General features: G+C 49.0%; 3 protein-coding genes and 2 long non-coding RNA genes across 7 annotated transcripts; 2 read left to right on the plus strand and 3 right to left on the minus strand.

Moving 5' to 3' along the window:
• Positions 1 to 635: 635 nt before the first annotated feature.
• LOC116241442 (alcohol dehydrogenase 1-like) lies at positions 636 to 5785 on the minus strand. Its single transcript, XM_090139308.1, has 9 exons — positions 5652 to 5785; positions 4966 to 5067; positions 3086 to 3227; positions 2725 to 2812; positions 2391 to 2610; positions 2019 to 2279; positions 1613 to 1748; positions 991 to 1129; positions 636 to 865 (listed from the first exon to the last, which is right to left on the minus strand). Exons 1-9 carry the CDS (start codon positions 5667 to 5669, stop codon positions 841 to 843), a joined length of 1131 nt encoding a protein of 376 aa, XP_089995434.1. The 5' UTR covers positions 5670 to 5785; the 3' UTR covers positions 636 to 840.
• LOC149918209 (uncharacterized) lies at positions 5657 to 11380 on the plus strand. Of its 2 annotated transcripts, none has more exons than XR_016466127.1 (3): positions 5657 to 5794; positions 6076 to 6184; positions 11174 to 11380. It is a non-coding gene; the product is annotated as an uncharacterized LOC149918209 (long non-coding RNA). The 2 variants fall into 2 exon arrangements; XR_016466126.1 differs by lacking the exon at positions 11174 to 11380 and adding an exon at positions 6869 to 7237.
• On the minus strand, positions 10098 to 15307 carry LOC149918210 (alcohol dehydrogenase 1-like). The gene is made up of 9 exons (XM_090139313.1): positions 15174 to 15307; positions 14488 to 14589; positions 12446 to 12587; positions 12085 to 12172; positions 11748 to 11971; positions 11378 to 11637; positions 10972 to 11107; positions 10451 to 10589; positions 10098 to 10325 (listed from the first exon to the last, which is right to left on the minus strand). The coding sequence occupies exons 1-9, from the start codon at positions 15189 to 15191 to the stop codon at positions 10301 to 10303; spliced, it is 1134 nt and encodes a 377-aa protein (XP_089995439.1). The 5' UTR covers positions 15192 to 15307; the 3' UTR covers positions 10098 to 10300.
• On the plus strand, positions 15179 to 19046 carry LOC149918211 (uncharacterized). 2 transcript variants are annotated; one of them, XR_016466125.1, is made up of 3 exons: positions 15179 to 15316; positions 15598 to 15706; positions 18840 to 19046. It is a non-coding gene; the product is annotated as an uncharacterized LOC149918211 (long non-coding RNA). The 2 variants fall into 2 exon arrangements; XR_016466124.1 differs by lacking the exon at positions 18840 to 19046 and adding an exon at positions 16391 to 17655.
• Positions 17762 to 22974, minus strand: LOC116241697 (alcohol dehydrogenase 1-like). The gene is made up of 9 exons (XM_090139309.1): positions 22841 to 22974; positions 22155 to 22256; positions 20113 to 20254; positions 19752 to 19839; positions 19419 to 19638; positions 19044 to 19304; positions 18638 to 18773; positions 18117 to 18255; positions 17762 to 17991 (listed from the first exon to the last, which is right to left on the minus strand). Exons 1-9 carry the CDS (start codon positions 22856 to 22858, stop codon positions 17967 to 17969), a joined length of 1131 nt encoding a protein of 376 aa, XP_089995435.1. The 5' UTR covers positions 22859 to 22974; the 3' UTR covers positions 17762 to 17966.
• Between the last annotated feature and the right edge of the window lie 1775 nt (positions 22975 to 24749).

Below are 24749 nucleotides of genomic sequence, written 5' to 3' on the forward strand. Positions count from 1 at the left end.
TCCTGTTCCAGTTCCTTGATTACAAATGCAGAAAAAGCCATAAGATGCTTAGTTTGTTTTCTGCAGTCTTCTACCTGTCACCTCGTTCTTCTCAATTGTGTGGTATTCACAGATAAGGAACGCTTCCTTTTGTTTAATGGAATCTTATAAAAATGAATGTAGTAAAAGAAAAAAAAAAATAAAAAGAAATAATGGAAAGAGGAAGAAAGAGGAAGGAAAGTTCCCAGTGGCTGTAAAGGTAAACTCTGGGTGGTGCAACTTGTTCTGGGCTGGTGCCTCCACTCTGAGGGAAGGAGCCTTTCCACTCTGTGAGCCAGAACGGAGGAAGGGGCAGAGTGAGACAGAGAGGAATCCGTGGCACTGTGCAGCGCTACGAACCACTGAGCCAGCAGTGTGCTCTTGTGGCCAGGAAGGCCAATGCTATCCTGGGATGAGTTAAAAGGAGCGGCACCTACAGCTGGCTGAGGGAAGTTATGCTGCCTCAGTACTCTGTCCTGGTGATGCCGCCTCTGGAGTACCGTCCGCAGTTCAAGAAAAGGAATGTGCGAGGTGTTTGGTGTGAAAGAGTGCAAAGAAAGGCAAAGAACGTGCGAGTCAGAAACATCAGCACCTATTGTTTCACAGCACTCCACGGGAAGAGTTTGCAAGACAGCCTTTATTTATATAACTGTTTTCTCAGGAGAGGATGGGCTCAGGAGCGCTGGCAGCAGCAGCACCGCTGACAAGTTCCTTGTGCTTCTGTCTTTACAGTCCATGAAGGGCGATGGGGGAGGGAAAGGCCCGCACAGGAGGGCATCTGCTGGGCCGTGTGCTGCACTCGTGCTGCCCTGATCGCATCCTTCAGAAGAGCAGCACGCTGCGAATGCTAAAGAGGGAGGAAAGGAAGGGAGGAGTTACAAGTGGTGCTACTGGCAGTGTCCGCAAGCTGACAGAAGTGCAGCTTCAATAGCTGCTGTGCATCACTCCTGTTGGTCCGAATCAGAATCTCACCTTTTGCCTGCACGTAGCAATTCAAATCCCTCATTGATTTTAGCAAACGGGAGCGTGTGTGTGATCAGCAAGTCAGAGTTAAATTTCTTCTCCAAATAGCTGACAACTAATTTGGGGATAGAGTCTCTCATTTTCCAGCCTGGAAATGGGAGAAATGGCATGCAGTGAATAACTGGAGAAATGCTGGTTTGGTAAAGAAACCCTGGAGGAGCTGCTTGGTGCCGGGCTTCGCAAGAGGGTCAGGAAGTTGATAAAATTACTGCAGATTTATTGTTATGTTGCATGCTCGATTATGGATGCTTTCAAACACAGTATATACTATGATTCTATTATTCTGTGAGGTGGAATTTCAGTGTTCACTTGTAGCTTTAACATCAGCAGCCTTCCACAAAGTCCTTCTGCCAAGCTTGAAACATTCACAATGCCTTAGATGCTAGTGGATAACAACTATGAGATAGATTTCCTTTTGCTCTGGTACCAAGTACATTGCTGGGTCATGCAATTGTATTCTGATGGAGCGCATTACATGTATGTCCCAGAGCATATTTGTTCCAGAGACATTTGGGAGTTCCCGTGAAGGGAGAAGACTGAAATGTCTAAAATGTCTTTCTCGGCTTCCTACCTCCAGCCAGAGTCCCTTTACAGGTGCGCCCACTTAGTAGAAGGAATGGATCAATGGGAGCTGTTGAACCGGCCGGTGTTACTCCAATCAACACACAGACTCCAGTGTTCATATTGCAAGAGGCCAGGGCAGCAATCTGGTGGGACAGGCAAGCACATAGATCATTAGATGAATTTGTCATAAATGCATTCTTTCCTTGCAGGTTTTGTGCCTCCCTGGTACCTAATAATGGAGGCTGTTTTCTGCATCAGCCTTGGAAAGCTCCATTCCTGTTGTGAAACTCCTGAATCATTCCTCCCCCAAGCAGAATGGCCTGAAGTGCAGGCAGCACACAAGAAACCAAGTGCTGTGATGGAATTTGTCTGATGGGATTCTGGGAAGGAGGACGTGCTAAAATGTCACATACCAGGGTATCTGCAGTCCCAACGACCTCAAAGGAGTAGTCCACGCCATGGCCGGTCATCTCGGTGAGCACCTGCTGGATAGGCTTCTTGAAGTCTTTAGGGTTGATGCACTCGGTGGCTCCCAGCTCTTTGGCCTTGGCAAATTTGTCCTTGTTGATATCGATGGCAATGATGCGGGACGCTCCAGCTGCCTTGCAACCCATGACAACAGAGAGGCCAACTCCTCCGAGGCCAAAGACGGCACAGGTGGAGCCCGGTTTTACCTGCATGATGTGGGGCTGGATTAGCCTCCTGTATGAGGAAGTGTCTATTGCTTTTTTGAGGATATGAAAGTGGCCGTGGGACGCTTATTTTTGACATGTCTGAATACCAACCTTGGCGGTGTTGATGGCAGCCCCATAGCCTGTGGAAAAACCACAGGCAAGCAAGCAGACTTTGTCCAGAGGTGCAGCAGCATCTATCTTGGCCAGGGTGTACTCGGGCACCACAGTGTATTCTGCAAAGGTGCTGATCCAGACAAAGTGATGGATCTGTTTCCCTTTGCAAGTGAATCTGCTGGTCTTGTCAGGCAGCAGGTTTTGTGGTTCAGTGAGGCTGTTGGAAGTATGTGCATGAGTTGCTCATCGCATAAGGTACATGTGTGTGCATGTCAGAATTGTTGACAGTTTAGCCTGTTTTGGGTAAAGGGGTAGGTGAAAACAAACTCACTGTGATTTCACGCAGTAGTTGGAGTCAGGATTCAAGCAGAAGCTGCATTCTCCACACTGGGGAAGTCCGAAGAGAATGACTTTGTCTCCTGGAACAAAGCAGATCCAGCATTAGGTGCTTTCACTTGACAGCCTGTTGGTGTGCCTCTGCTGAGCTTTGTGATGACTGCACCCTGGCATGAACGCTCTGCTTTCCTTGTCCACAGAACATGTTCAGAGCCCGCCTCAAGCACTTTGTGGTATTGATGAGGAAAGTGTGTGTGATAGCATAGCACAACTGGTGTGCAGCCAGAGGGAGTTTCTGATCTCTGGGCAGCCTTACAGACTTTGAGAGCTGAGTCCTGGCTGCGTGCGGTGGTTACCTGGTTTCACAGAGGTCACTCCTTCTCCAATGCTCTCCACAATCCCCGCTCCTTCATGGCCTGGGATGACTGGGAATTCTACGTCAGGAAATTTACCTTCTAGAACATGTTCATCTGTGTGACAGATCCCTGTGGCTGCGATCTGTTGAAGTGGAGAGAGTGGGTGAGCTGTCAAAACAACTGGCTTTCAAAAGACCAAACTGGTGGCTGCAGTTTTTGTGGGTGCCACCACAGTTGGTGCTACCATCTCGTGCTGGTGTCTCTGTGCTCAGGCCAGGCACAAGTCCTCTGCTCGTGCTGAATTCTTTATATGACTTTCCTCTGTGCACTGCTGCAGGGCTTTTGGATTTGTTGTTGGCATGTCTCTGTCTTTCTGGCTTTTGGGAATGGGTGTTCCCGCGTGACTGTCAGACACAGTGCATTAAAACTTAGCTGTGAGCAAAGTGCTACGCTTTGCAGTCGTTCTTTGATATTTCAGTGGAGACTGTTCTTTTCTGTTTACCTGAATATCATTGGTGCCAAAATCTGGGGAGAGGTCTGTGACACGTAGGACACTCAATGGCTACTGGCATGTTACAGCAATCCCCCTTCTCAGGGCATTGCTGTACATAGCCGTGTGCTTCTATCTACAAGCTGGCACATTCTAAAAATGTTTGCATTTAATCAGAACACTAATCTTTTTCCTAACAAAAAAAAAAAAAAAAAAAAAGCAGGTCTCATTAGTGCTGTGCAATCCATAGTGATGATCAAGGGACAGCATGGATTATACCACTCATTCAGTTCAGTAGGTTGGATGTTGCTGCTTTTTATCACAGCGCTCCTGAGCTTCATAGCTCTCATACATGGGAGCCTGGTAAGAATGGGATTGGGTTGACATGTTTACTTTTAATGGTTATTTGTCCTCAGGTGGCAAAACTGCAAGCTTTGATTCCTATGATTTTTTTTTTTTCTCTCTCTTTCTTTTTTTTTTTCTTTTTGTTCATGTCACACTTCCTCAATTCTTCCATGGTGCGCTTTTGAAAGAAAGGCATGGAAAATGGTATGGAAAGGGAGCAGCAAGATCTGGGCTGAGCCACATGATAGGATGAGCCAGAAGCCAAGCACCCAACTTAGTGATTGGAATCATAGATCTGCTCAGGTTGGAAAAAAGCTTCAATCTCATCAAGTTCGACCACAACCTAACTGTACTGCCCGAACTTTATCAGCCTGCCTCTAAATCATGTCCCAGAGCACCACATCCAGACATTTTTAAAAACATTCAGGGATGGTGATTCAGCCAACTTCCTTGGGAACCCTATTCCAGTTCTTATCAAGCCTTTTTGTAGAGAATTTTATTCGTAATATCCAACCTAAACATGCATGGATGCAACTTGAGTCCATTGACCTTTGTTGTGTCACCTGTCCGTGTGAAGAGACCAACACCGCTCTCACTGCAATCACTTTTCAGGTATTTGAAGAGAGCAATCAAGTCCCCCCTCAGCCTTCTCTTTGTAAGTCCAGAGAACCCCAGTTACTTCAGTCACTCAACATAGGACATATTCTCAAAGCCCTTCACAACCCTTCTTTCCCTTCTTTGGATCTCCTCCAAAACCTCAATGTCTCTTTTGTATTGAGGGGCCAAAACTGAGCACAGTACTCAAGGTGGGGCCTCACAATTGCCGAATGCAAGGGGAAAGTTACACAAGTAATTCTGCTAACCACACAACCTCTGGTACAAGACAGGATGCCAATGGAATAATTGGCCATCCTGTCCTGTAGCATCTGAACATAACGTGCAGAGCTGAGTGCTAGGAAGAGAGTACGCTGACCACACCATGCCAGCCAAGCAGTACACCCACCGGAACAGCAGTTTCCAATAAAGAAGTAAAATGTGCTTTTACCTTGACACGCACTTCATGTGCCTTTGGAGGTGCAACCTCTATCTCCTCAACAGAGAGGGATTTGCCCGCTGCCCAGGCAACTGCAGCTCTGCATCGGATAACCTGGAAGAATGGGAGCGGTGAGGCTGTGTGCGAAGGTGCGCCTTTGAGAAAGAGTAATTGGTTAAAAACAGGTCAATTGGTGGTTTGTCGGCCTCTGTCAGTAGCACAGCTCCAAGGAAGTACTAAACGCTCAATCTGCCCTGGCCTGTGCCCTCCCAGTGACCACTTCAGCAGCCTGTTCTTTCAATGGGATCCTGCGGTCTCCCTCTTGCAAGCCGTTCCCTAGGAGAGGAGAGGACTGAGGCACTTCTGGAAGGAAACTGAATCGCACACCGTGTTCCTGGAGAAGGGGTCTGGAGCAGTGGAGCAGCTGGCATTCAGGTAGCGTTCATAGCAAAACAGCTGCTCAGTTTTCAGTGGGAGAAAGTTGTTTACAGCCCCCCCGTGCTGGGTAAGCTACTGCCTCACACAGATACTGACGTGCTGCAGCTATATGAGAGCACAGGCTTGTGTAAGCCAAAGAGGTTTGGGTGAGACAGGGGAGTCAGAGAAAAGATGGTCTGCAGCCCAAGCGTGCTGCTGAGGCATTCCCAGGGTATCTCTGTGGGAGGGCAGAAGGAAAAAAGGCAACAAGGCGTCCTTACTTTTCCAGTGGTGGCCATGTGGTCTGAGAGGAGCTGTCTCCAGCAGTGGCGGAGGATGGAGGCTTGGTGCCGTCTGTCCGTCCGGACGCGTGTCTTGCGTGGAACCCCTGAGTGCAGCTGGACACCGCTGGCTGCAGGTGAAGGTACGGCAGGGGCATGCTGGGAGTCCTGGCGGAGGGCCAGAGGAAGCTCAGAAGAGAGTGGGAGAGGTGGTTCCCCTGCATACAGAGCTGGGTGCTGAGGGTGTAGTGAGCAGGGAGGAGGTGGGTAGCAGCAGGGAGGTACCGATGGTTGGCAGCTATGCTCTGTGGGGAATAAGCAGAAATCCTCCAGGAAGGCTTTTATTGGTGGCTCTGCCTTTTGGGGAGACTCCCCATGCCTTCTGAAAGGCACATCAGAGCTCAGAGAGACTTTTTCTTTCCAGCTGCTGGTGGAAGAGCCGGAGGGAGGAGACCCCCATTGCCACTTGTGCTTCCTTAGACACCACTTGTTACCAAGGAGAAACCTTTGGCCTGGCAGCAGTTTGCCCCAAGGTATTTGTGAAAAGGTTAATAATTACAAAAAAAAATAAAAAAGATAACTGTAAAACCTGATACAGTGAAGTCAGGAGTGGGAGCTTGTGCTTGCCATTGGCAGTGAGGCCCCAAACCCAGCTTCCAAGTCACATGAGCCCCCTGAAGCTTCCCCAGTGCAGAGAGGCATTGCTAATGTGCCTTTCTTCTGGCTGAGCTGTCCCCTGGGGTTTGGAGGCCCTGTTTTGTGACTTTGGCTTCAGTTGTGTGGAAGTACTGCGGGGCAGCCTGTTCTCCAGCCCTGCGTGTTCAGCCCAACATCTGCGCTGTGATGATCAAGTTCTGCCACGCTGCTGTCAGGAGCCTGAACCCTTGGTGTTCCCAAACCTGAGGGCTCTTCACGCAGCAAAAATGGACTTTACATGCTCTTGAACTGGACAGAATTGAGGAAGTTTGTTCTGCTTCATTCCCTTGCTCTTTTTATTTTTGTTTTTGATCCTCCGCCCTGAAGACTGATGTTATATTCCCTAAAATTCATGCCATGAAGGGCCTCGGAAGCACCATGTGTCTTTCACATGGAGGGCAATTTCTCTCTGTCCTTTCTATCCCCGCTAGCTGGGTTTAATCAAACCTTCTTTGACTTCTGTTGAGCTCATGATTTAGCTGCATCTTAGCTGATACTGAAAAACTGCTTTGCCTCCACAGAAAAAGTTTTCTTAGAAGCCACCGAGAACTGAGACGTGATTCCACTCTTGTTTCTACTGAATCCGCGTTACTACAGACGGGATCAGTTACGTAGAATTGAAACCCTCCTCCCTCTCCTTTGAACGAACATGCCAATGATCTAGTTCATGCTGTTGGTTCTCATGCAGCCTGCCCAGAGAGAGATGAGATTCTTCTGCTGAGCTTCACCAACACAGACTGCTTTTATGGTCCAAAAAAGTCTTTGGACCTGACTTCACGGATCAGAAATCCTTGATGTTTGGGTCTTAATTGCTGTGCAAGCTGAGTCAAGTAGACACATATATGTTTGGGCAGCTCCTTCTGATAGGTCTAATCTCTCAGTAAACCGGTCTTCAAATCATTAACCCTGTTGTTAAAACAACAGGAAGACTTTCTATAGGTACATTAGCCAGAAGAAACAGGCCAAAGCGAGTGTATCTCCTTTGGTAAACGTAAAAGGAGAACTGGTTTCAACGGACGAAGAGAAGGCCGAGGTACTGAATGAGTTCTTTGCCTCGGTCTTCACTGGCGGCCAGGACTCCAGTACTCCTTCCGTCCCTGAGCCCTGCATCCCTACACCTCTGGGTGGGGACTGGGGTGGTAAATCCCCCCCTGCTGTGAGGACAGAGCAGGTCCGAGACCGCCTCATGAGACTGAATGTGTACAAGTCTATGGGGCCGGATGGCATGCATCCCAGGGTTCTGAAGGAGCTGGCTGAGGTGGTTGCCGAGCCGCTCTCCATCATATTTGAGAAGTCGTGGCTGTCTGGTGTGGTCCCGGATGACTGGAGGAAGGGTCACGTCACTCCCATTTACAAGAAAGGGAGCAAGGAGGACCCTGGGAACTACAGGCCGGTGAGTCTCACCTCTGTGCCTGGGAAGATCATGGAACAGATCATCCTGGATGACATGCTTGATCACATGAGGAAAGGGCGTGTGATCCGTGACAGCCAGCACGGCTTCACCAGAGGAAGGTCATGCTTGACCAATCTGGTGGCCTTTTATGATGGAGTGACGGCATCGGTGGACAAGGGAAAGGCGACCGATGTCATTTACCTGGACTTGAGCAAGGCCTTTGACATGGTCCCCCACCACATCCTTCTCTCCAAACTGGAGGGATGTGGATTTGATGGGTGGACCGCTCGATGGATAAGAAACTGGTTGAAAGGCCGCAGACAGAGGGTGATCATCAATGGCTCTATGTCCAGGTGGAGGCTGGTAACGAGCGGCGTCCCCCAGGGATCTGTCTTGGGACCGGTGCTCTTTAACATCTTTATCAATGACATTGATGACGGAATTGAGTGCACCCTCAGCAAGTTTGCTGACGACACCAAGCTGAGTGGTGTGGTTGACACAGTTGAAGGACGGGATGCCATTCAGAGGGACCTCGAGAGGCTAGAAAGGTGGGCCCGGGTGAACCTGATGAGGTTCAACACTGCAAAGTGCAGAGTTTTGCACTTGGGCCGGAGGAATCCCAAGCATCCCTACAGACTGGAAGGAGAGGTCCTTGAGAGCAGCCCTGTGGAGAAGGACCTGGGGGTCTTGGTAGACGAAAAACTTAACATGAGCCAGCAGTGTGCCCTTGTGGCTCGGAAGGCAAATGGGATCCTGGGCTCCATCAGAAGAGGGGTGGCCAGCAGGGACAGAGAGGTGATTGTTCCCCTCTACTCTGCTCTTGTGAGGCCCCATCTGGAATACTGCGTCCAGGTCTGGAGCCCCCAGTACAGGAAAGACAGGGAGCTGTTGGAGAGGGTCCAGAGGAGGGCCACAAAGATGATCAGGGGACTGGAGCACCTCCCCTATGAGGACAGGCTGAGGGAGCTGGGCTTGTTCAGCCTGGAGAAAAGAAGGCTGCGGGGTGACCTCATTGCAGCCTTTCAGTACCTAAAGGGAGCCTACAAAGAGGAGGGGAATCAACTCTTTGAAAGGGTGAGTGACAGCAGGACAAGGGGAAATGGTTTTAAGCTGAGGGAAGGGAGATATAGGTTGGATGTCAGGGGGAAATTCTTTACGGAGAGAGTGGTGAGGTACTGGAACAGGCTGCCCAGGGAGGTTGTGGATGCCCCGTCCCTGGAGGTGTTCAAAGCCAGATTGGATGGGGCCCTGGGCAGTCTGGTCTAGCATTAGGTGGAATGGTGGTGGCCCTGCATGTGGCAGGGGGGTTGGAGATTCATGATCCTTGAGGTCCCTTCCAACCCTGGCAATTCTGTGATTCTGTGATTCTGTGATTGGGCTGCTCAGGGACATGTTCAGCTGATATACACTGTTTTCTCTGTCCCCTTATTTCAGCCTTTGTCTACCTTTGTGTACTTAGGACTACTGGAAGTGGCTATCATCTCTTTAAAAAGATAAGTTGGCGTAGGCCATGTTTTCCAAGATAGAAGTGCCTCTGTCCACGCTTCTAGGTTGCTGAAAGCAGCAAGATTCCATATTTGTTTTGGCAGCTGACGGGATGCACTGGAATGGTGCAGAGGTGCACTATGGAGATGTTTAGGCTAAGTAGTAAGAAATTGTTTTTCTTCTGTGCGATCAGATGCAGGAACAGGTTTTGTAGTGAGGTGGTTGAATAGAAATAGCTCCTGTTCCAGTTCCTTGATTACAAATGCAGAAAAAGCCATAAGATGCTTAGTTTGTTTTCTGCAGTCTTCTACCTGTCACCTCGTTCTTCTCAATTGTGTGGTATTCACAGATAAGGAATGCTTCCTTTTGTTTAATGGAATCTTATAAAAATGAATGTAGTAAAAGAAAAAAAAATAAAAAGAAATAATGGAAAGAGGAAGAAAGAGGAAGGAAAGTTCCCAGTGGCTGTAAAGGTAAACTCTGGGTGGTGCAACTTGTTCTGGGCTGGTGCCTCCACTCTGAGGGAAGGAGCCTTTCCACTCTGTGAGCCAGAACTGAGGAAGGGGCAGAGTGAGACAGAGAGGAATCCGTGGCACTGTGCAGCGCTACGAACCACTGAGCCAGCAGTGTGCTCTTGTGGCCAGGAAGGCCAATGCTATCCTGGGATGAGTTAAAAGGAGCGGCACCTACAGCTGGCTGAGGGAAGTTATGCTGCCTCAGTACTCTGTCCTGGTGATGCCGCCTCTGGAGTACCGTCCGCAGTTCAAGAAAAGGAGTGTGCGAGGTGTTTGGTGTGAAAGAGTGCAAAGAAAGGCAAAGAACGTGCGAGTCAGAAACATCAGCACCTATTGTTTCACAGCACTCCACGGGAAGAGTTTGCAAGACAGCCTTTATTTATATAACTGTTTTCTCAGGAGAGGATGGGCTCAGGAGTGCTGGCAGCAGCAGCACCGCTGACAAGTTCCTTGTGCTTCTGTCTTTACAGTCCATGAAGGGCGATGGGGGAGGGAAAGGCCCGCACAGGAGGGCATCTGTTGGGCCGTGTGCTGCACTCGTGCTGCCCTGATCGCATCCTTCAGAAGAGCAGCACGCTGCGAATGCTAAAGAGGGAGGAAAGGAAGGGAGGAGTTACAAGTGGTGCTACTGGCAGTGTCCGCAAGCTGACAGAAGTGCAGCTTCAATAGCTGCTGTGCATCACTCCTGTTGGTCCGAATCAGAATCTCACCTTTTGCCTGCACGTAGCAATTCAAATCCCTCATTGATTTTAGCAAACGGGAGCGTGTGTGTGATCAGCAAGTCAGAGTTAAATTTCTTCTCCAAATAGCTGACAACTAATTTGGGGATAGAGTCTCTCATTTTCCAGCCTGGAAATGGGAGAAATGGCATGCAGTGAATAACTGGAGAAATGCTGGTTTGGTAAAGAAACCCTGGAGGAGCTGCTTGGTGCCGGGCCTCGCAAGAGGGTCAGGAAGTTGATAACATTACTGCAGATTTATTGTTATGTTGTATGCATATTAATATAAGGTGAAAATTCAGTGTTCATTTTCACTTGTAGCTTTAACATCAGCAGCCTCTCGAGACTTTCTGGGACGTTGCCCTGGCGCTGAGTACATTGCTGAACAGTGTAATTACATTCTCAAGGGAAGGATTAATGCATGTCCTGAAACATATTTGTTCCAGAAACATTTGGGAGTTCCTGTGAAGGGAGAAGAATGAAATGCCTAAATGTCTTTCTCGGCTTCCTACCTCCAAGCAGAATCCCTTTACAGGTGCGCCCACTTAGTAGAAGGAATGGATCAATGGGAACTGTTGAACCAGCAGGTGGTTCCCCAATCAATACACAGACTCCAGTGTTCATATTGCAAGAGGCCAGGGCAGCAATCTGGTGGGACAGGCAAGCACATAGATCATTAGATGAATTTGTCATAAATGCATTCTTTCCTTGCAGGTTTTGTGCCTCCCTGGTACCTAATAATGGAGGCTGTTTTCTGCATCAGCCTTGGAAAGCTCCATTCCTGTTGTGAAACTCCTGAATCATTCCTCCCCCAAGCAGAATGGCCTGAAGTGCAGGCAGCACACAAGAAACCAAGTGCTGTGATGGAATTTGTCTGATGGGATTCTGGGAAGGAAGACGTGCTAAAATGTCACATACCAGGGTATCTGCAGTCCCAGCAGCCTCAAAGGAGTAGTCCACGCCATGGCCGGTCATCTCGGTGAGCACCTGCTGGATAGGCTTCTTGAAGTCTTTAGGGTTGATGCACTCGGTGGCTCCCAGCTCTTTGGCCTTGGCAAATTTGTCCTTGTTGATATCGATGGCAATGATGCGGGACGCTCCAGCTGCCTTGCAACCCATGACAACAGAGAGGCCAACTCCTCCGAGGCCAAAGACGGCACAGGTGGAGCCTGGTTTAACTGCATGACGTGGGGCTGGATTAGTTTCCCGTGTGAGGAGGAAGAGTCTATTGCTTTTTTGAGGATATGAAAGTGGCCATGGGACACTTATTTTTGACACGTCTGAATACCAACCTTGGCAGTGTTGATGGCAGCCCCATAGCCTGTGGGAAAACCACAGGCAAGCAAGCAGACTTTGTCCAGAGGTGCAGCAGCATCTATCTTGGCCAGGGTGTACTCGGGCACCACAGTGTATTCTGCAAAGGTGCTGATCCAGACAAAGTGATGGATCTGTTTCCCTTTGCAAGTGAATCTGCTGGTCTTGTCCGGCAGCAGGTTTTGTGGTTCAGTGAGGCTGATGGAAGTATGTGCATGAGTTGCTCATCGCATAAGGTACATGTGTGTGCATGTCAGAATTGTTGACAGTTTAGCCTGTTCGGGTAAAGGGGTAGGTGAAAACAAACTCACTGTGATTTCACGCAGTAGTTGGAGTCAGGATTCAAGCAGAAGCTGCATTCTCCACACTGAGGATGTGGTGAGATTATGACTTTGTCTCCTGGAACAAAGCAGTTCCAGCATTAGGTGCTTTCACTTGACAGCCTGTTGGTGTGCCTCTGCTGAGCTTTGTGATGACTGCACCCTGGCATGAACGCTCTGCTTTCCCTGTCCACAGAACATGTTCAGAGCCCGCCTCAAGCACTTTGTGGTGTTGATGAGGAAAGTGTGTGTGATAGCATAGCACAACTGGTGTGCAGCCAGAGGGAGTTTCTGATCTCTGGGCAGCCTTACAGACTTTGAGAGCTGAGTCCTGGCTGCGTGCGGTGGTTACCTGGTTTCACAGAGGTCACTCCTTCTCCAATGCTCTCCACAATCCCCGCTCCTTCATGGCCTGGGATGACTGGGAATTCTAGATCAGGAAATGTACCATCAAGAACGTGGTCGTCTGTGCGACAGATCCCTGTAGCCACAATCTGTTAGTGGTAAAAGTGCAGAGAACATTTGGAACAATGTTGATTGGCTCTGCGACCCTCCGTGTCTTTACTGTGGGAACTGTGAAATGTCACATAACTGTGCTTGTGGTTTTTTGCTCCACCTGAATGCTTATTGATCTATGGGGCCCAATAGTATTTGCTCCAGGGTTCTCAAAGAGCTGGCTGATTTCATTGTGGGGCTGCTCTTAATTATTTTTCACTAGTTTGGGAAATCTGGAGATGTTCATATCTACTAGAAGGTGGTAAACTTCCCAGTCGTCATGAAGAACAAGAAAGACAATCCTGGTAATTACAGGTCTGTCAGTCTCACTTCTTTGCCTGGCAGAATTGTGTAGAGTAGATTATTCTGGGAGGTATTGTAAAGTACTTGAAAGATAATTGGTCACATCCAGTGTGGGTTCACATGGGGGGAAAGTCCTGCGTAATGAATTAATCTCCTTTTACGACAAGGCTAGTCCGTCACCCCACCCTCCCTCTCACTTGACCAAGAGAAGCCTTCTTGGCTTTTAGCAAATGTTTCAGTACCGTTTCTGTCTTTATCTTTCAGGACCAAATGTCCAGCATACAGCCACACTGAAACATAATTCAGTGGATGAACAACTGGCTGATGGGTTGGGCTCAGAAGGCTATACTAAATGTGGTCATAACTACCTGGTGACGAGTCACTAATGGGTTTTGTCAGTGCTCCATCTTGGGGCCAGTTTTCTTTAATGATTTCGTCAATGATTTGGATATGGAACTTGATGGTATACTAAGTAAGTTTGCAAATAATACTACATTAGGGAGGGGCTGTTGGCTCTCTAGGGGGCAGAAAGGTCTTGAAGAGAGATCTTGACAAAATGGAGATCTTGGCAATCACCAACAGATGAACTTAACAGGAGCACGTGCTAAATTCTGCGGCTGGCGCAGGCAACTGAAGATATTTGCACAGACTGGGGGTTGAGAGCCTGCAGAGCAGCCCTGTGGAGAAGGACCTGGGGGTTCTGATTGCTGGCAAATTGAATCTAAGCCAGCAGTGTGCCCTGGCACAGCCCATGGGGCGAAGCATACCCTGGGGTGCATCACGTCCAGCGCTGCCAGACAGTCTAGGGAAGGGATCATCCCACTCTGTTCTGCACTGGGCCAGCCTCACCTCAAGCACTGTTTGCAGTTTTGGCACGACAATATAGGAAGGACATAAAACTAAAACTATTTGAGAGTGTCCAAAAAAGACTTACAAAGATGGTGAAGGCTCTGAACAAGATGTGTGAGGGGTGGCTGAAGTCCCATGGTTTTTTAGCCCAGAGAAGGGGAGACTGAGGTGTGGCCTTACAGCAACCTTACTTCTTCCTCATGAGGGGAGCAAAGCGGCAGGCACTGAGCTCTGCTTGATGGTGGCAGGGTCCAGGGGAATGCAGTGGAGCTGCATCAGGAGAAGATGAGACTGTGTGTTGGGAAAAGGTTCTTCACCAGAGGATAGTCAGTCATGGGACAGTCACCACAGGGAAGTGGTCACAGCGTGAAGCTGCTGGAGTTCAAGAAGCATTTAGACAATGTTCTCCGATATAGGACTTGAATTTCGGGTGGTACTGTGTGGAAACAGGAGTTGGATTCAGTGAGCCTATTGTGGGTGCCTTCTAGCTTAGGATATTCTATGGTAATATGATTCCAGAAAGAGCTTGACCACCATTGATCCCCATGATCGATCCAGGAAATTGGGAAGGAGACAAACATTACTACGCCCTAACCTAGGGAAAGATTAAGCTTCAATGCAACCTGATTCCCAATCACAGAATCATTAAATCCTCCAAAAAATATCCCAAATGGAAATGGGGGGAAGAGGCGGGAAAGCAAATAATAAAACAAGTAATGAAACTAAAAAAAAACAATGTGCTTTTACCTTGACACGCACTTCATGTGCCTTTGGAGGTGCAACCTCTATCTCCTCAACAGAGAGGGATTTGCCCGCTGCCCAGGCAACTGCAGCTCTGCATCGGATAACCTGGAAGAATGGGAGCGGTGAGGCTGTGTGCGAAGGTGCGCCTTTGAGAAAGAGTAATTGGTTAAAAACAGGTCAATTGGTGGTTTGTCGGCCTCTGTCAGTAGCACAGCTCCAAGGAAGTACTAAACGCTCAATCTGCCCTGGCCTGTGCCCTCCCAGTGACCACTTCAGCAGCCTGTTCTTTCAATGGGATCCTGCGGTCTCCCTCTTGCAAGCCGTTCCCTAGGAGAGGAGAGGACTGAGGCACTTCTGGAAGGAAACTGAATCGCACACCGCGTTCCTGGAGAAGGGGTCTGGAGCAGTGGAGCAGCTGGCATTCAGGTAGCGTTCATAGCAAAACAGCTGCTCAGTTTTCAGTGGGAGAAAGTTGTTTACAGCCCCCCCGTGCTGGGTAAGCTACTGCCTCACACAGATACTGACGTGCTGCAGCTATATGAGAGCACAGGCTTGTGTAAGCCAAAGAGGTTTGGGTGAGACAGGGGAGTCAGAGAAAAGATGGTCTGCAGCCCAAGCGTGCTGCTGAGGCATTCCCAGGGTATCTCTGTGGGAGGGCAGAAGGAAAAAAGGCAACAAGGCGTCCTTACTTTTCCAGTGGTGGCCATGTGGTCTGAGAGGAGCTGTCTCCAGCAGTGGCGGAGGATGGAGGCTTGGTGCCGTCTGTCCGTCCGGACGCGTGTCTTGCGTGGAACCCCTGAGTGCAGCTGGACACCGCTGGCTGCAGGTGAAGGTACGGCAGGGGCATGCTGGGAGTCCTGGCGGAGGGCCAGAGGAAGCTCAGAAGAGAGTGGGAGAGGTGGTTCCCCTGCATACAGAGCTGGGTGCTGAGGGTGTAGTGAGCAGGGAGGAGGTGGGTAGCAGCAGGGAGGTACCGATGGTTGGCAGCTATGCTCTGTGGGGAATAAGCAGAAATCCTCCAGGAAGGCTTTTATTGGTGGCTCTGCCTTTTGGGGAGACTCCCCATGCCTTCTGAAAGGCACATCAGAGCTCAGAGAGACTTTTTCTTTCCAGCTGCTGGTGGAAGAGCCGGAGGGAGGAGACCCCCATTGCCACTTGTGCTTCCTTAGACACCACTTGTTACCAAGGAGAAACCTTTGGCCTGGCAGCAGTTTGCCCCAAGGTATTTGTGAAAAGGTTAATAATTACAAAAAAAAATAAAAAAGATAACTGTAAAACCTGATACAGTGAAGTCAGGAGTGGGAGCTTGTGCTTGCCATTGGCAGTGAGGCCCCAAACCCAGCTTCCAAGTCACATGAGCCCCCTGAAGCTTCCCCAGTGCAGAGAGGCATTGCTAATGTGCCTTTCTTCTGGCTGAGCTGTCCCCTGGGGTTTGGAGGCCCTGTTTTGTGACTTTGGCTTCAGTTGTGTGGAAGTACTGCGGGGCAGCCTGTTCTCCAGCCCTGCGTGTTCAGCCCAACATCTGCGCTGTGATGATCAAGTTCTGCCACGCTGCTGTCAGGAGCCTGAGCCCTTGGTGTTCCCAAACCTGAGGGCTCTTCACGCAGCAAAAATGGACTTTACATGCTCTTGAACTGGACAGAATTGAGGAAGTTTGTTCTGCTTCATTCCCTTGCTCTTTTTGTTTTTGTTTTTGATCCTCCGCCCTGAAGACTGATGTTATATTCCCTAAAATTCATGCCATGAAGGGCCTCGGAAGCACCATGTGTCTTTCACATGGAGGGCAATTTCTCTCTGTCCTTTCTATCCCCGCTAGCTGGGTTTAATCAAACCTTCTTTGACTTCTGTTGAGCTCATGATTTAGCTGCATCTTAGCTGATACTGAAAAACTGCTTTGCCTCCACAGAAAAAGTTTTCTTAGAAGCCACCGAGAACTGAGACGTGATTCCACTCTTGTTTCTACTGAATCCGCGTTACTACAGACGGGATCAGTTACGTAGAATTGAAACCCTCCTCCCTCTCCTTTGAACGAACATGCCAATGATCTAGTTCATGCTGTTGGTTCTCATGCAGCCTGCCCAGAGAGAGATGAGATTCTTCTGCTGAGCTTCACCAACACAGACTGCTTTTATGGTCCAAAAAAGTCTTTGGACCTGACTTCACGGATCAGAAATCCTTGATGTTTGGGTCTTAATTGCTGTGCAAGCTGAGTCAAGTAGACACATATATGTTTGGGCAGCTCCTTCTGATAGGTCTAATCTCTCAGTAAACCGGTCTTCAAATCATTAACCCTGTTGGGCTGCTCAGGGACATGTTCAGCTGATATACACTGTTTTCTCTGTCCCCTTATTTCAGCCTTTGTCTACCTTTGTGTACTTAGGACTACTGGAAGTGGCTATCATCTCTTTAAAAAGATAAGTTGGCGTAGGCCATGTTTTCCAAGATAGAAGTGCCTCTGTCCACGCTTCTAGGTTGCTGAAAGCAGCAAGATTCCATATTTGTTTTGGCAGCTGACGGGATGCACTGGAATGGTGCAGAGGTGCACTATGGGGAGGTTTAGGCTAAGTAGTAAGAAATTGTTTTTCTTCTGTGCGATCAGATGCAGGAACAGGTTTTGTAGTGAGGTGGTTGAATAGAAATAGCTCCTGTTCCAGTTCCTTGATTACAAATGCAGAAAAAGCCATAAGATGCTTAGTTTGTTTTCTGCAGTCTTCTACCTGTCACCTCGTTCTTCTCAATTGTGTGGTATTCACAGATAAGGAACGCTTCCTTTTGTTTAATGGAATCTTATAAAAATGAATGTAGTAAAAGAAAAAAAAAAATAAAAAGAAATAATGGAAAGAGGAAGAAAGAGGAAGGAAAGTTCCCAGTGGCTGTAAAGGTAAACTCTGGGTGGTGCAACTTGTTCTGGGCTGGGCCTCCACTCTGAGGGAAGGAGCCTTTCCACTCTGTGAGCTAAAACTGAGGAAGGGGCAGAGAGAGACCGAGAGGAATCCATGGCACTGTGCAGCGCTACGAACCACTGAGCCAGCAGTGTGCTCTTGTGGCCAGGAAGGCCAATGCTATCCTGGGATGAGTTAAAAGGAGCGGCACCTACAGCTGGCTGAGGGAAGTTATGCTGCCTCAGTACTCTGTCCTGGTGATGCCGCCTCTGGAGTACCGTCCGCAGTTCAAGAAAAGGAATGTGCGAGGTGTTTGGTGTGAAAGAGTGCAAAGAAAGGCAAAGAACGTGCGAGTCAGAAACATCAGCACCTATTGTTTCACAGCACTCCACGGGAAGAGTTTGCAAGACAGCCTTTATTTATATAACTGTTTTCTCAGGAGAGGATGGGCTCAGGAGCGCTGGCAGCAGCAGCACCGCTGACAAGTTCCTTGTGCTTCTGTCTTTACAGTCCATGAAGGGCGATGGGGGAGGGAAAGGCCCGCACAGGAGGGCATCTGCTGGGCCGTGTGCTGCACTCGTGCTGCCCTGATCGCATCCTTCAGAAGAGCAGCACGCTGCGAATGCTAAAGAGGGAGGAAAGGAAGGGAGGAGTTACAAGTGGTGCTACTGGCAGTGTCCGCAAGCTGACAGAAGTGCAGCTTCAATAGCTGCTGTGCATCACTCCTGTTGGTCCGAATCAGAATCTCACCTTTTGCCTGCACGTAGCAATTCAAATCCCTCATTGATTTTAGCAAACGGGAGCGTGTGTGTGATCAGCAAGTCAGAGTTAAATTTCTTCTCCAAATAGCTGACAACTAATTTGGGGATAGAGTCTCTCATTTTCCAGCCTGGAAATGGGAGAAATGGCATGCAGTGAATAACTGGAGAAATGCTGGTTTGGTAAAGAAACCCTGGAGGAGCTGCTTGGTGCCGGGCCTCGCAAGAGGGTCAGGAAGTTGATAACATTACTGCAGATTTATTGTTATGTTGTATGCATATTAATATAAGGTGAAAATTCAGTGTTCATTTTCACTTGTAGCTTTAACATCAGCAGCCTCTCGAGACTTTCTGGGACGTTGCCCTGGCGCTGAGTACATTGCTGAACAGTGTAATTGCATTCTCAAGGGAAGGGTTAATGCATGTCCTGAAGCATATTTGTTCCAGAAACATTTGGGAGTTCCTGTGAAGGGAGAAGCATGAAATGCCTAAATGTCTTTCTCGGCTTCCTACCTCCAAGCAGAATCCCTTTACAGGTGCGCCCACTTAGTAGAAGGAATGGATCAATGGGAACTGTTGAACCAGCAGGTGGTTCCCCAATCAATACACAGACTCCAGTGTTCATATTGCAAGAGGCCAGGGCAGCAATCTGGTGGGACAGGCAAGCACATAGATCATTAGATGAATTTGTCATAAATGCATTCTTTCCTTGCAGGTTTTGTGCCTCCCTGGTACCTAATAATGGAGGCTGTTTTCTGCATCAGCCTTGGAAAGCTCCATTCCTGTTGTGAAACTCCTGAATCATTCCTCCCCCAAGCAGAATGGCCTGAAGTGCAGGCAGCACACAAGAAACCAAGTGCTGTGATGGAATTTGTCTGATGGGATTCTGGGAAGGAAGACGTGCTAAAATGTCACATACCAGGGTATCTGCAGTCCCAACGACTTCAAAGGAGTAGTCCACGCCATGGCCGGTCATCTCGGTGAGCACCTGCTGGATAGGCTTCTTGAAGTCTTTAGGGTTGATGCACTCGGTGGCTCCCAGCTCTTTGGCCCTGGCAAACTTGTCCTTGTTGATATCGATGGCAATGATGCGGGACGCTCCAGCTGCCTTGCAACCCATGACAACAGAGAGGCCAACTCCTCCGAGGCCAAAGACGGCACAGGTGGAGCCCGGTTTTACCTGCGTGACGTGGGGCTGGATTAGTCTCCCGTGTGAGGAGGAAGTGTCTATTGCTTTTTTGAGGATATGAAAGTGGCCGTGGGACACTTATTTTTGACATGTCTGAATACCAACCTTGGCAGTGTTGATGGCAGCCCCATAGCCTGTGGGAAAACCACAGGCAAGCAAGCAGACTTTGTCCAGAGGTGCAGCAGCATCTATCTTGGCCAGGGTGTACTCGGGCACCACAGTGTATTCTGCAAAGGTGCTGTTCCAGAGGAAATGATGGATCTGTTTCCCTTTGCAAGTGAATCTGCTGGTCTTGTCCGGCAGCAGGTTTTGTGGTTCAGTGAGGCTGATGGAAGTATGTGCATGAGTTGCTCATCGCATAAGGTACATGTGTGTGCATGTCAGAATTGTTGACAGTTTAGCCTGTTCGGGTAAAGGGGTAGGTGAAAACAAACTCACTGTGATTTCACGCAGTAGTTGGAGTCAGGATTCAAGCAGAAGCTGCATTCTCCACACTGAGGATGTGGTGAGATTATGACTTTGTCTCCTGGAACAAAGCAGTTCCAGCATTAGGTGCTTTCACTTGACAGCCTGTTGGTGTGCCTCTGCTGAGCTTTGTGATGACTGCACCCTGGCATGAACGCTCTGCTTTCCCTGTCCACAGAACATGTTCAGAGCCCGCCTCAAGCACTTTGTGGTGTTGATGAGGAAAGTGTGTGTGATAGCATAGCACAACTGGTGTGCAGCCAGAGGGAGTTTCTGATCTCTGGGCAGCCTTACAGACTTTGAGAGCTGAGTCCTGGCTGCGTGCGGTGGTTACCTGGTTTCACAGAGGTCACTCCTTCTCCAATGCTCTCCACAATCCCCGCTCCTTCATGGCCTGGGATGACTGGGAATTCTAGATCAGGAAATGTACCATCAAGAACGTGGTCGTCTGTGCGACAGATCCCTGTAGCCACAATCTGTTAGTGGTAAAAGTGCAGAGAACATTTGGAACAATGTTGATTGGCTCTGCGACCCTCCGTGTCTTTACTGTGGGAACTGTGAAATGTCACATAACTGTGCTTGTGGTTTTTTGCTCCACCTGAATGCTTATTGATCTATGGGGCCCAATAGTATTTGCTCCAGGGTTCTCAAAGAGCTGGCTGATTTCATTGTGGGGCTGCTCTTAATTATTTTTCACTAGTTTGGGAAATCTGGAGATGTTCATATCTACTAGAAGGTGGTAAACTTCCCAGTCGTCATGAAGAACAAGAAAGACAATCCTGGTAATTACAGGTCTGTCAGTCTCACTTCTTTGCCTGGCAGAATTGTGTAGAGTAGATTATTCTGGGAGGTATTGTAAAGTACTTGAAAGATAATTGGTCACATCCAGTGTGGGTTCACATGGGGGGAAAGTCCTGCGTAATGAATTAATCTCCTTTTACGACAAGGCTAGTCCGTCACCCCACCCTCCCTCTCACTTGACCAAGAGAAGCCTTCTTGGCTTTTAGCAAATGTTTCAGTACCGTTTCTGTCTTTATCTTTCAGGACCAAATGTCCAGCATACAGCCACACTGAAACATAATTCAGTGGATGAACAACTGGCTGATGGGTTGGGCTCAGAAGGCTATACTAAATGTGGTCATAACTACCTGGTGACGAGTCACTAATGGGTTTTGTCAGTGCTCCATCTTGGGGCCAGTTTTCTTTAATGATTTCGTCAATGATTTGGATATGGAACTTGATGGTATACTAAGTAAGTTTGCAAATAATACTACATTAGGGAGGGGCTGTTGGCTCTCTAGGGGGCAGAAAGGTCTTGAAGAGAGATCTTGACAAAATGGAGATCTTGGCAATCACCAACAGATGAACTTAACAGGAGCACGTGCTAAATTCTGCGGCTGGCGCAGGCAACTGAAGATATTTGCACAGACTGGGGGTTGAGAGCCTGCAGAGCAGCCCTGTGGAGAAGGACCTGGGGGTTCTGATTGCTGGCAAATTGAATCTAAGCCAGCAGTGTGCCCTGGCACAGCCCATGGGGCGAAGCATACCCTGGGGTGCATCACGTCCAGCGCTGCCAGACAGTCTAGGGAAGGGATCATCCCACTCTGTTCTGCACTGGGCCAGCCTCACCTCAAGCACTGTTTGCAGTTTTGGCACGACAATATAGGAAGGACATAAAACTAAAACTATTTGAGAGTGTCCAAAAAAGACTTACAAAGATGGTGAAGGCTCTGAACAAGATGTGTGAGGGGTGGCTGAAGTCCCATGGTTTTTTAGCCCAGAGAAGGGGAGACTGAGGTGTGGCCTTACAGCAACCTTACTTCTTCCTCATGAGGGGAGCAAAGCGGCAGGCACTGAGCTCTGCTTGATGGTGGCAGGGTCCAGGGGAATGCAGTGGAGCTGCATCAGGAGAAGATGAGACTGTGTGTTGGGAAAAGGTTCTTCACCAGAGGATAGTCAGTCATGGGACAGTCACCACAGGGAAGTGGTCACAGCGTGAAGCTGCTGGAGTTCAAGAAGCATTTAGACAATGTTCTCCGATATAGGACTTGAATTTCGGGTGGTACTGTGTGGAAACAGGAGTTGGATTCAGTGAGCCTATTGTGGGTGCCTTCTAGCTTAGGATATTCTATGGTAATATGATTCCAGAAAGAGCTTGACCACCATTGATCCCCATGATCGATCCAGGAAATTGGGAAGGAGACAAACATTACTACGCCCTAACCTAGGGAAAGATTAAGCTTCAATGCAACCTGATTCCCAATCACAGAATCATTAAATCCTCCAAAAAATATCCCAAATGGAAATGGGGGGAAGAGGCGGGAAAGCAAATAATAAAACAAGTAATGAAACTAAAAAAAAACAATGTGCTTTTACCTTGACACGCACTTCATGTGCCTTTGGAGGTGCAACCTCTATCTCCTCAACAGAGAGGGATTTGCCCGCTGCCCAGGCAACTGCAGCTCTGCATCGGATAACCTGGAAGAATGGGAGCGGTGAGGCTGTGTGCGAAGGTGCGCCTTTGAGAAAGAGTAATTGGTTAAAAACAGGTCAATTGGTGGTTTGTCGGCCTCTGTCAGTAGCACAGCTCCAAGGAAGTACTAAACGCTCAATCTGCCCTGGCCTGTGCCCTCCCAGTGACCACTTCAGCAGCCTGTTCTTTCAATGGGATCCTGCGGTCTCCCTCTTGCAAGCCGTTCCCTAGGAGAGGAGAGGACTGAGGCACTTCTGGAAGGAAACTGAATCGCACACCGCGTTCCTGGAGAAGGGGTCTGGAGCAGTGGAGCAGCTGGCATTCAGGTAGCGTTCATAGCAAAACAGCTGCTCAGTTTTCAGTGGGAGAAAGTTGTTTACAGCCCCCCCGTGCTGGGTAAGCTACTGCCTCACACAGATACTGACGTGCTGCAGCTATATGAGAGCACAGGCTTGTGTAAGCCAAAGAGGTTTGGGTGAGACAGGGGAGTCAGAGAAAAGATGGTCTGCAGCCCAAGCGTGCTGCTGAGGCATTCCCAGGGTATCTCTGTGGGAGGGCAGAAGGAAAAAAGGCAACAAGGCGTCCTTACTTTTCCAGTGGTGGCCATGTGGTCTGAGAGGAGCTGTCTCCAGCAGTGGCGGAGGATGGAGGCTTGGTGCCGTCTGTCCGTCCGGACGCGTGTCTTGCGTGGAACCCCTGAGTGCAGCTGGACACCGCTGGCTGCAGGTGAAGGTACGGCAGGGGCATGCTGGGAGTCCTGGCGGAGGGCCAGAGGAAGCTCAGAAGAGAGTGGGAGAGGTGGTTCCCCTGCATACAGAGCTGGGTGCTGAGGGTGTAGTGAGCAGGGAGGAGGTGGGTAGCAGCAGGGAGGTACCGATGGTTGGCAGCTATGCTCTGTGGGGAATAAGCAGAAATCCTCCAGGAAGGCTTTTATTGGTGGCTCTGCCTTTTGGGGAGACTCCCCATGCCCTCTGAAAGGCACATCAGAGCTCAGAGAGACTTTTTCTTTCCAGCTGCTGGTGGAAGAGCCGGAGGGAGGAGACCCCCATTGCCACTTGTGCTTCCTTAGACACCACTTGTTACCAAGGAGAAACCTTTGGCCTGGCAGCAGTTTGCCCCCAGATATTTGTGAAAAGGTTAATAATTACAAAAAAAAAAAAAAAAGATAACTGTATAACCTGATACGGTGAAGTCAGGAGTGGGAGCTTGTGCTTGCCATTGGCAGTGAGGCCCCAAACCCAGCTTCCAAGTCACATGAGCCCCCTGAAGCTTCCCCAGTGCAGAGAGGCATTGCTAATGTGCCTTTCTTCTGGCTGAGCTGTCCCCTGGGGTTTGGAGGCCCTGTTTTGTGACTTTGGCTTCAGTTGTGTGGAAGTACTGCTGGGCAGCCTGTTCTCCAGCCCTGCGTGTTCAGCCCAACATCTGCGCTGTGATGGTCAAGTTCTGCCACGCTGCTGTCAGGAGCCTGAACCCTTGGTGTTCCCAAACCTGAGGGCTCTTCACGCAGCAAAAATGGACTTTACATGCTCTTGAACAGGACAGAATTGAGGAAGTTGTAGTTTCTCCCCTGTCTAGGAATTACTGCATGGTATCCCATGGGAGACTGTTCTCATGGACATAGGAAAGGAACGTTGCTGCCAACACTCTAAGAACACCTCTCTGAGAGCATAAGAGTTCTCCATCCCTCAGCATACAAAATCTAACAGAGGAGGCAGGAAACCAGCGTGGCTGTGCACAGAACTGCTTGTCAGGCTGTGGGAAAAGAAGGAAATGTATAAGCAGGGGAAGCAGGGATAGTGGCCTGGAAAGAATGCAGGGATGCCATCTGAACGTGCAAAGATGGGATTAGTAATGCCAAGGCAGAGGTAGAACTGTGCTTGATGAGGAATGTGAAAAATAACATGAAGGGGTTCTAGAGAAACAATGTTCAGATTAGACAGACAAAAGAGTGTACTTTGTCTGGTAAATGAGAAGGGAGGACTAGCTTCGACAGACTCTTAGAAAGCTGAAGTACTCAGCAAGTTCTTAGCCTCAATATTCATTGGCAGTCAGGCTTCTAATGTCTCTTTTGTGTCCCTGAACTTTTAGGTGGGGTCTGGGGTACAAAATCCCTCCCACTGAAAGAACAAAGCAAACCAGATACGGCCTCATAAGGCTGAATTTGTACAGATCTATAGGGCCGGATAGCATGCATATCAGGGTCCTGGTGGAATGGGTTGATGTGGCCACCAAGCCCATCTCCATCATATTTGAAAAGTCATGGCTGTGAGGCAAAGTCCCTTGTGACTGGAAAAAGGGAAACATCCCTCCCATTTTTAAGAAAGGAAGAAAAGAAGATCTGGGGAACTATGGACTGATGAGCCTCATGTCTGTGCCTGGGAAGATCACAGAGTGGATCGTCATGGACACTAGCTTGAGGCACTTGAGAGACGTGGAGGTGATCTGAGATGGCCAACACAGCTTTTTATCTTCATCAATGACATCAACTATGGGGTTGA

The sequence above is a fragment of the Phasianus colchicus genome, chromosome 4, assembly GCF_987193195.1.
Source record: "Phasianus colchicus chromosome 4, bPhaCol1.hap1.1, whole genome shotgun sequence".
NCBI lineage: Eukaryota > Metazoa > Chordata > Aves > Galliformes > Phasianidae > Phasianus > Phasianus colchicus.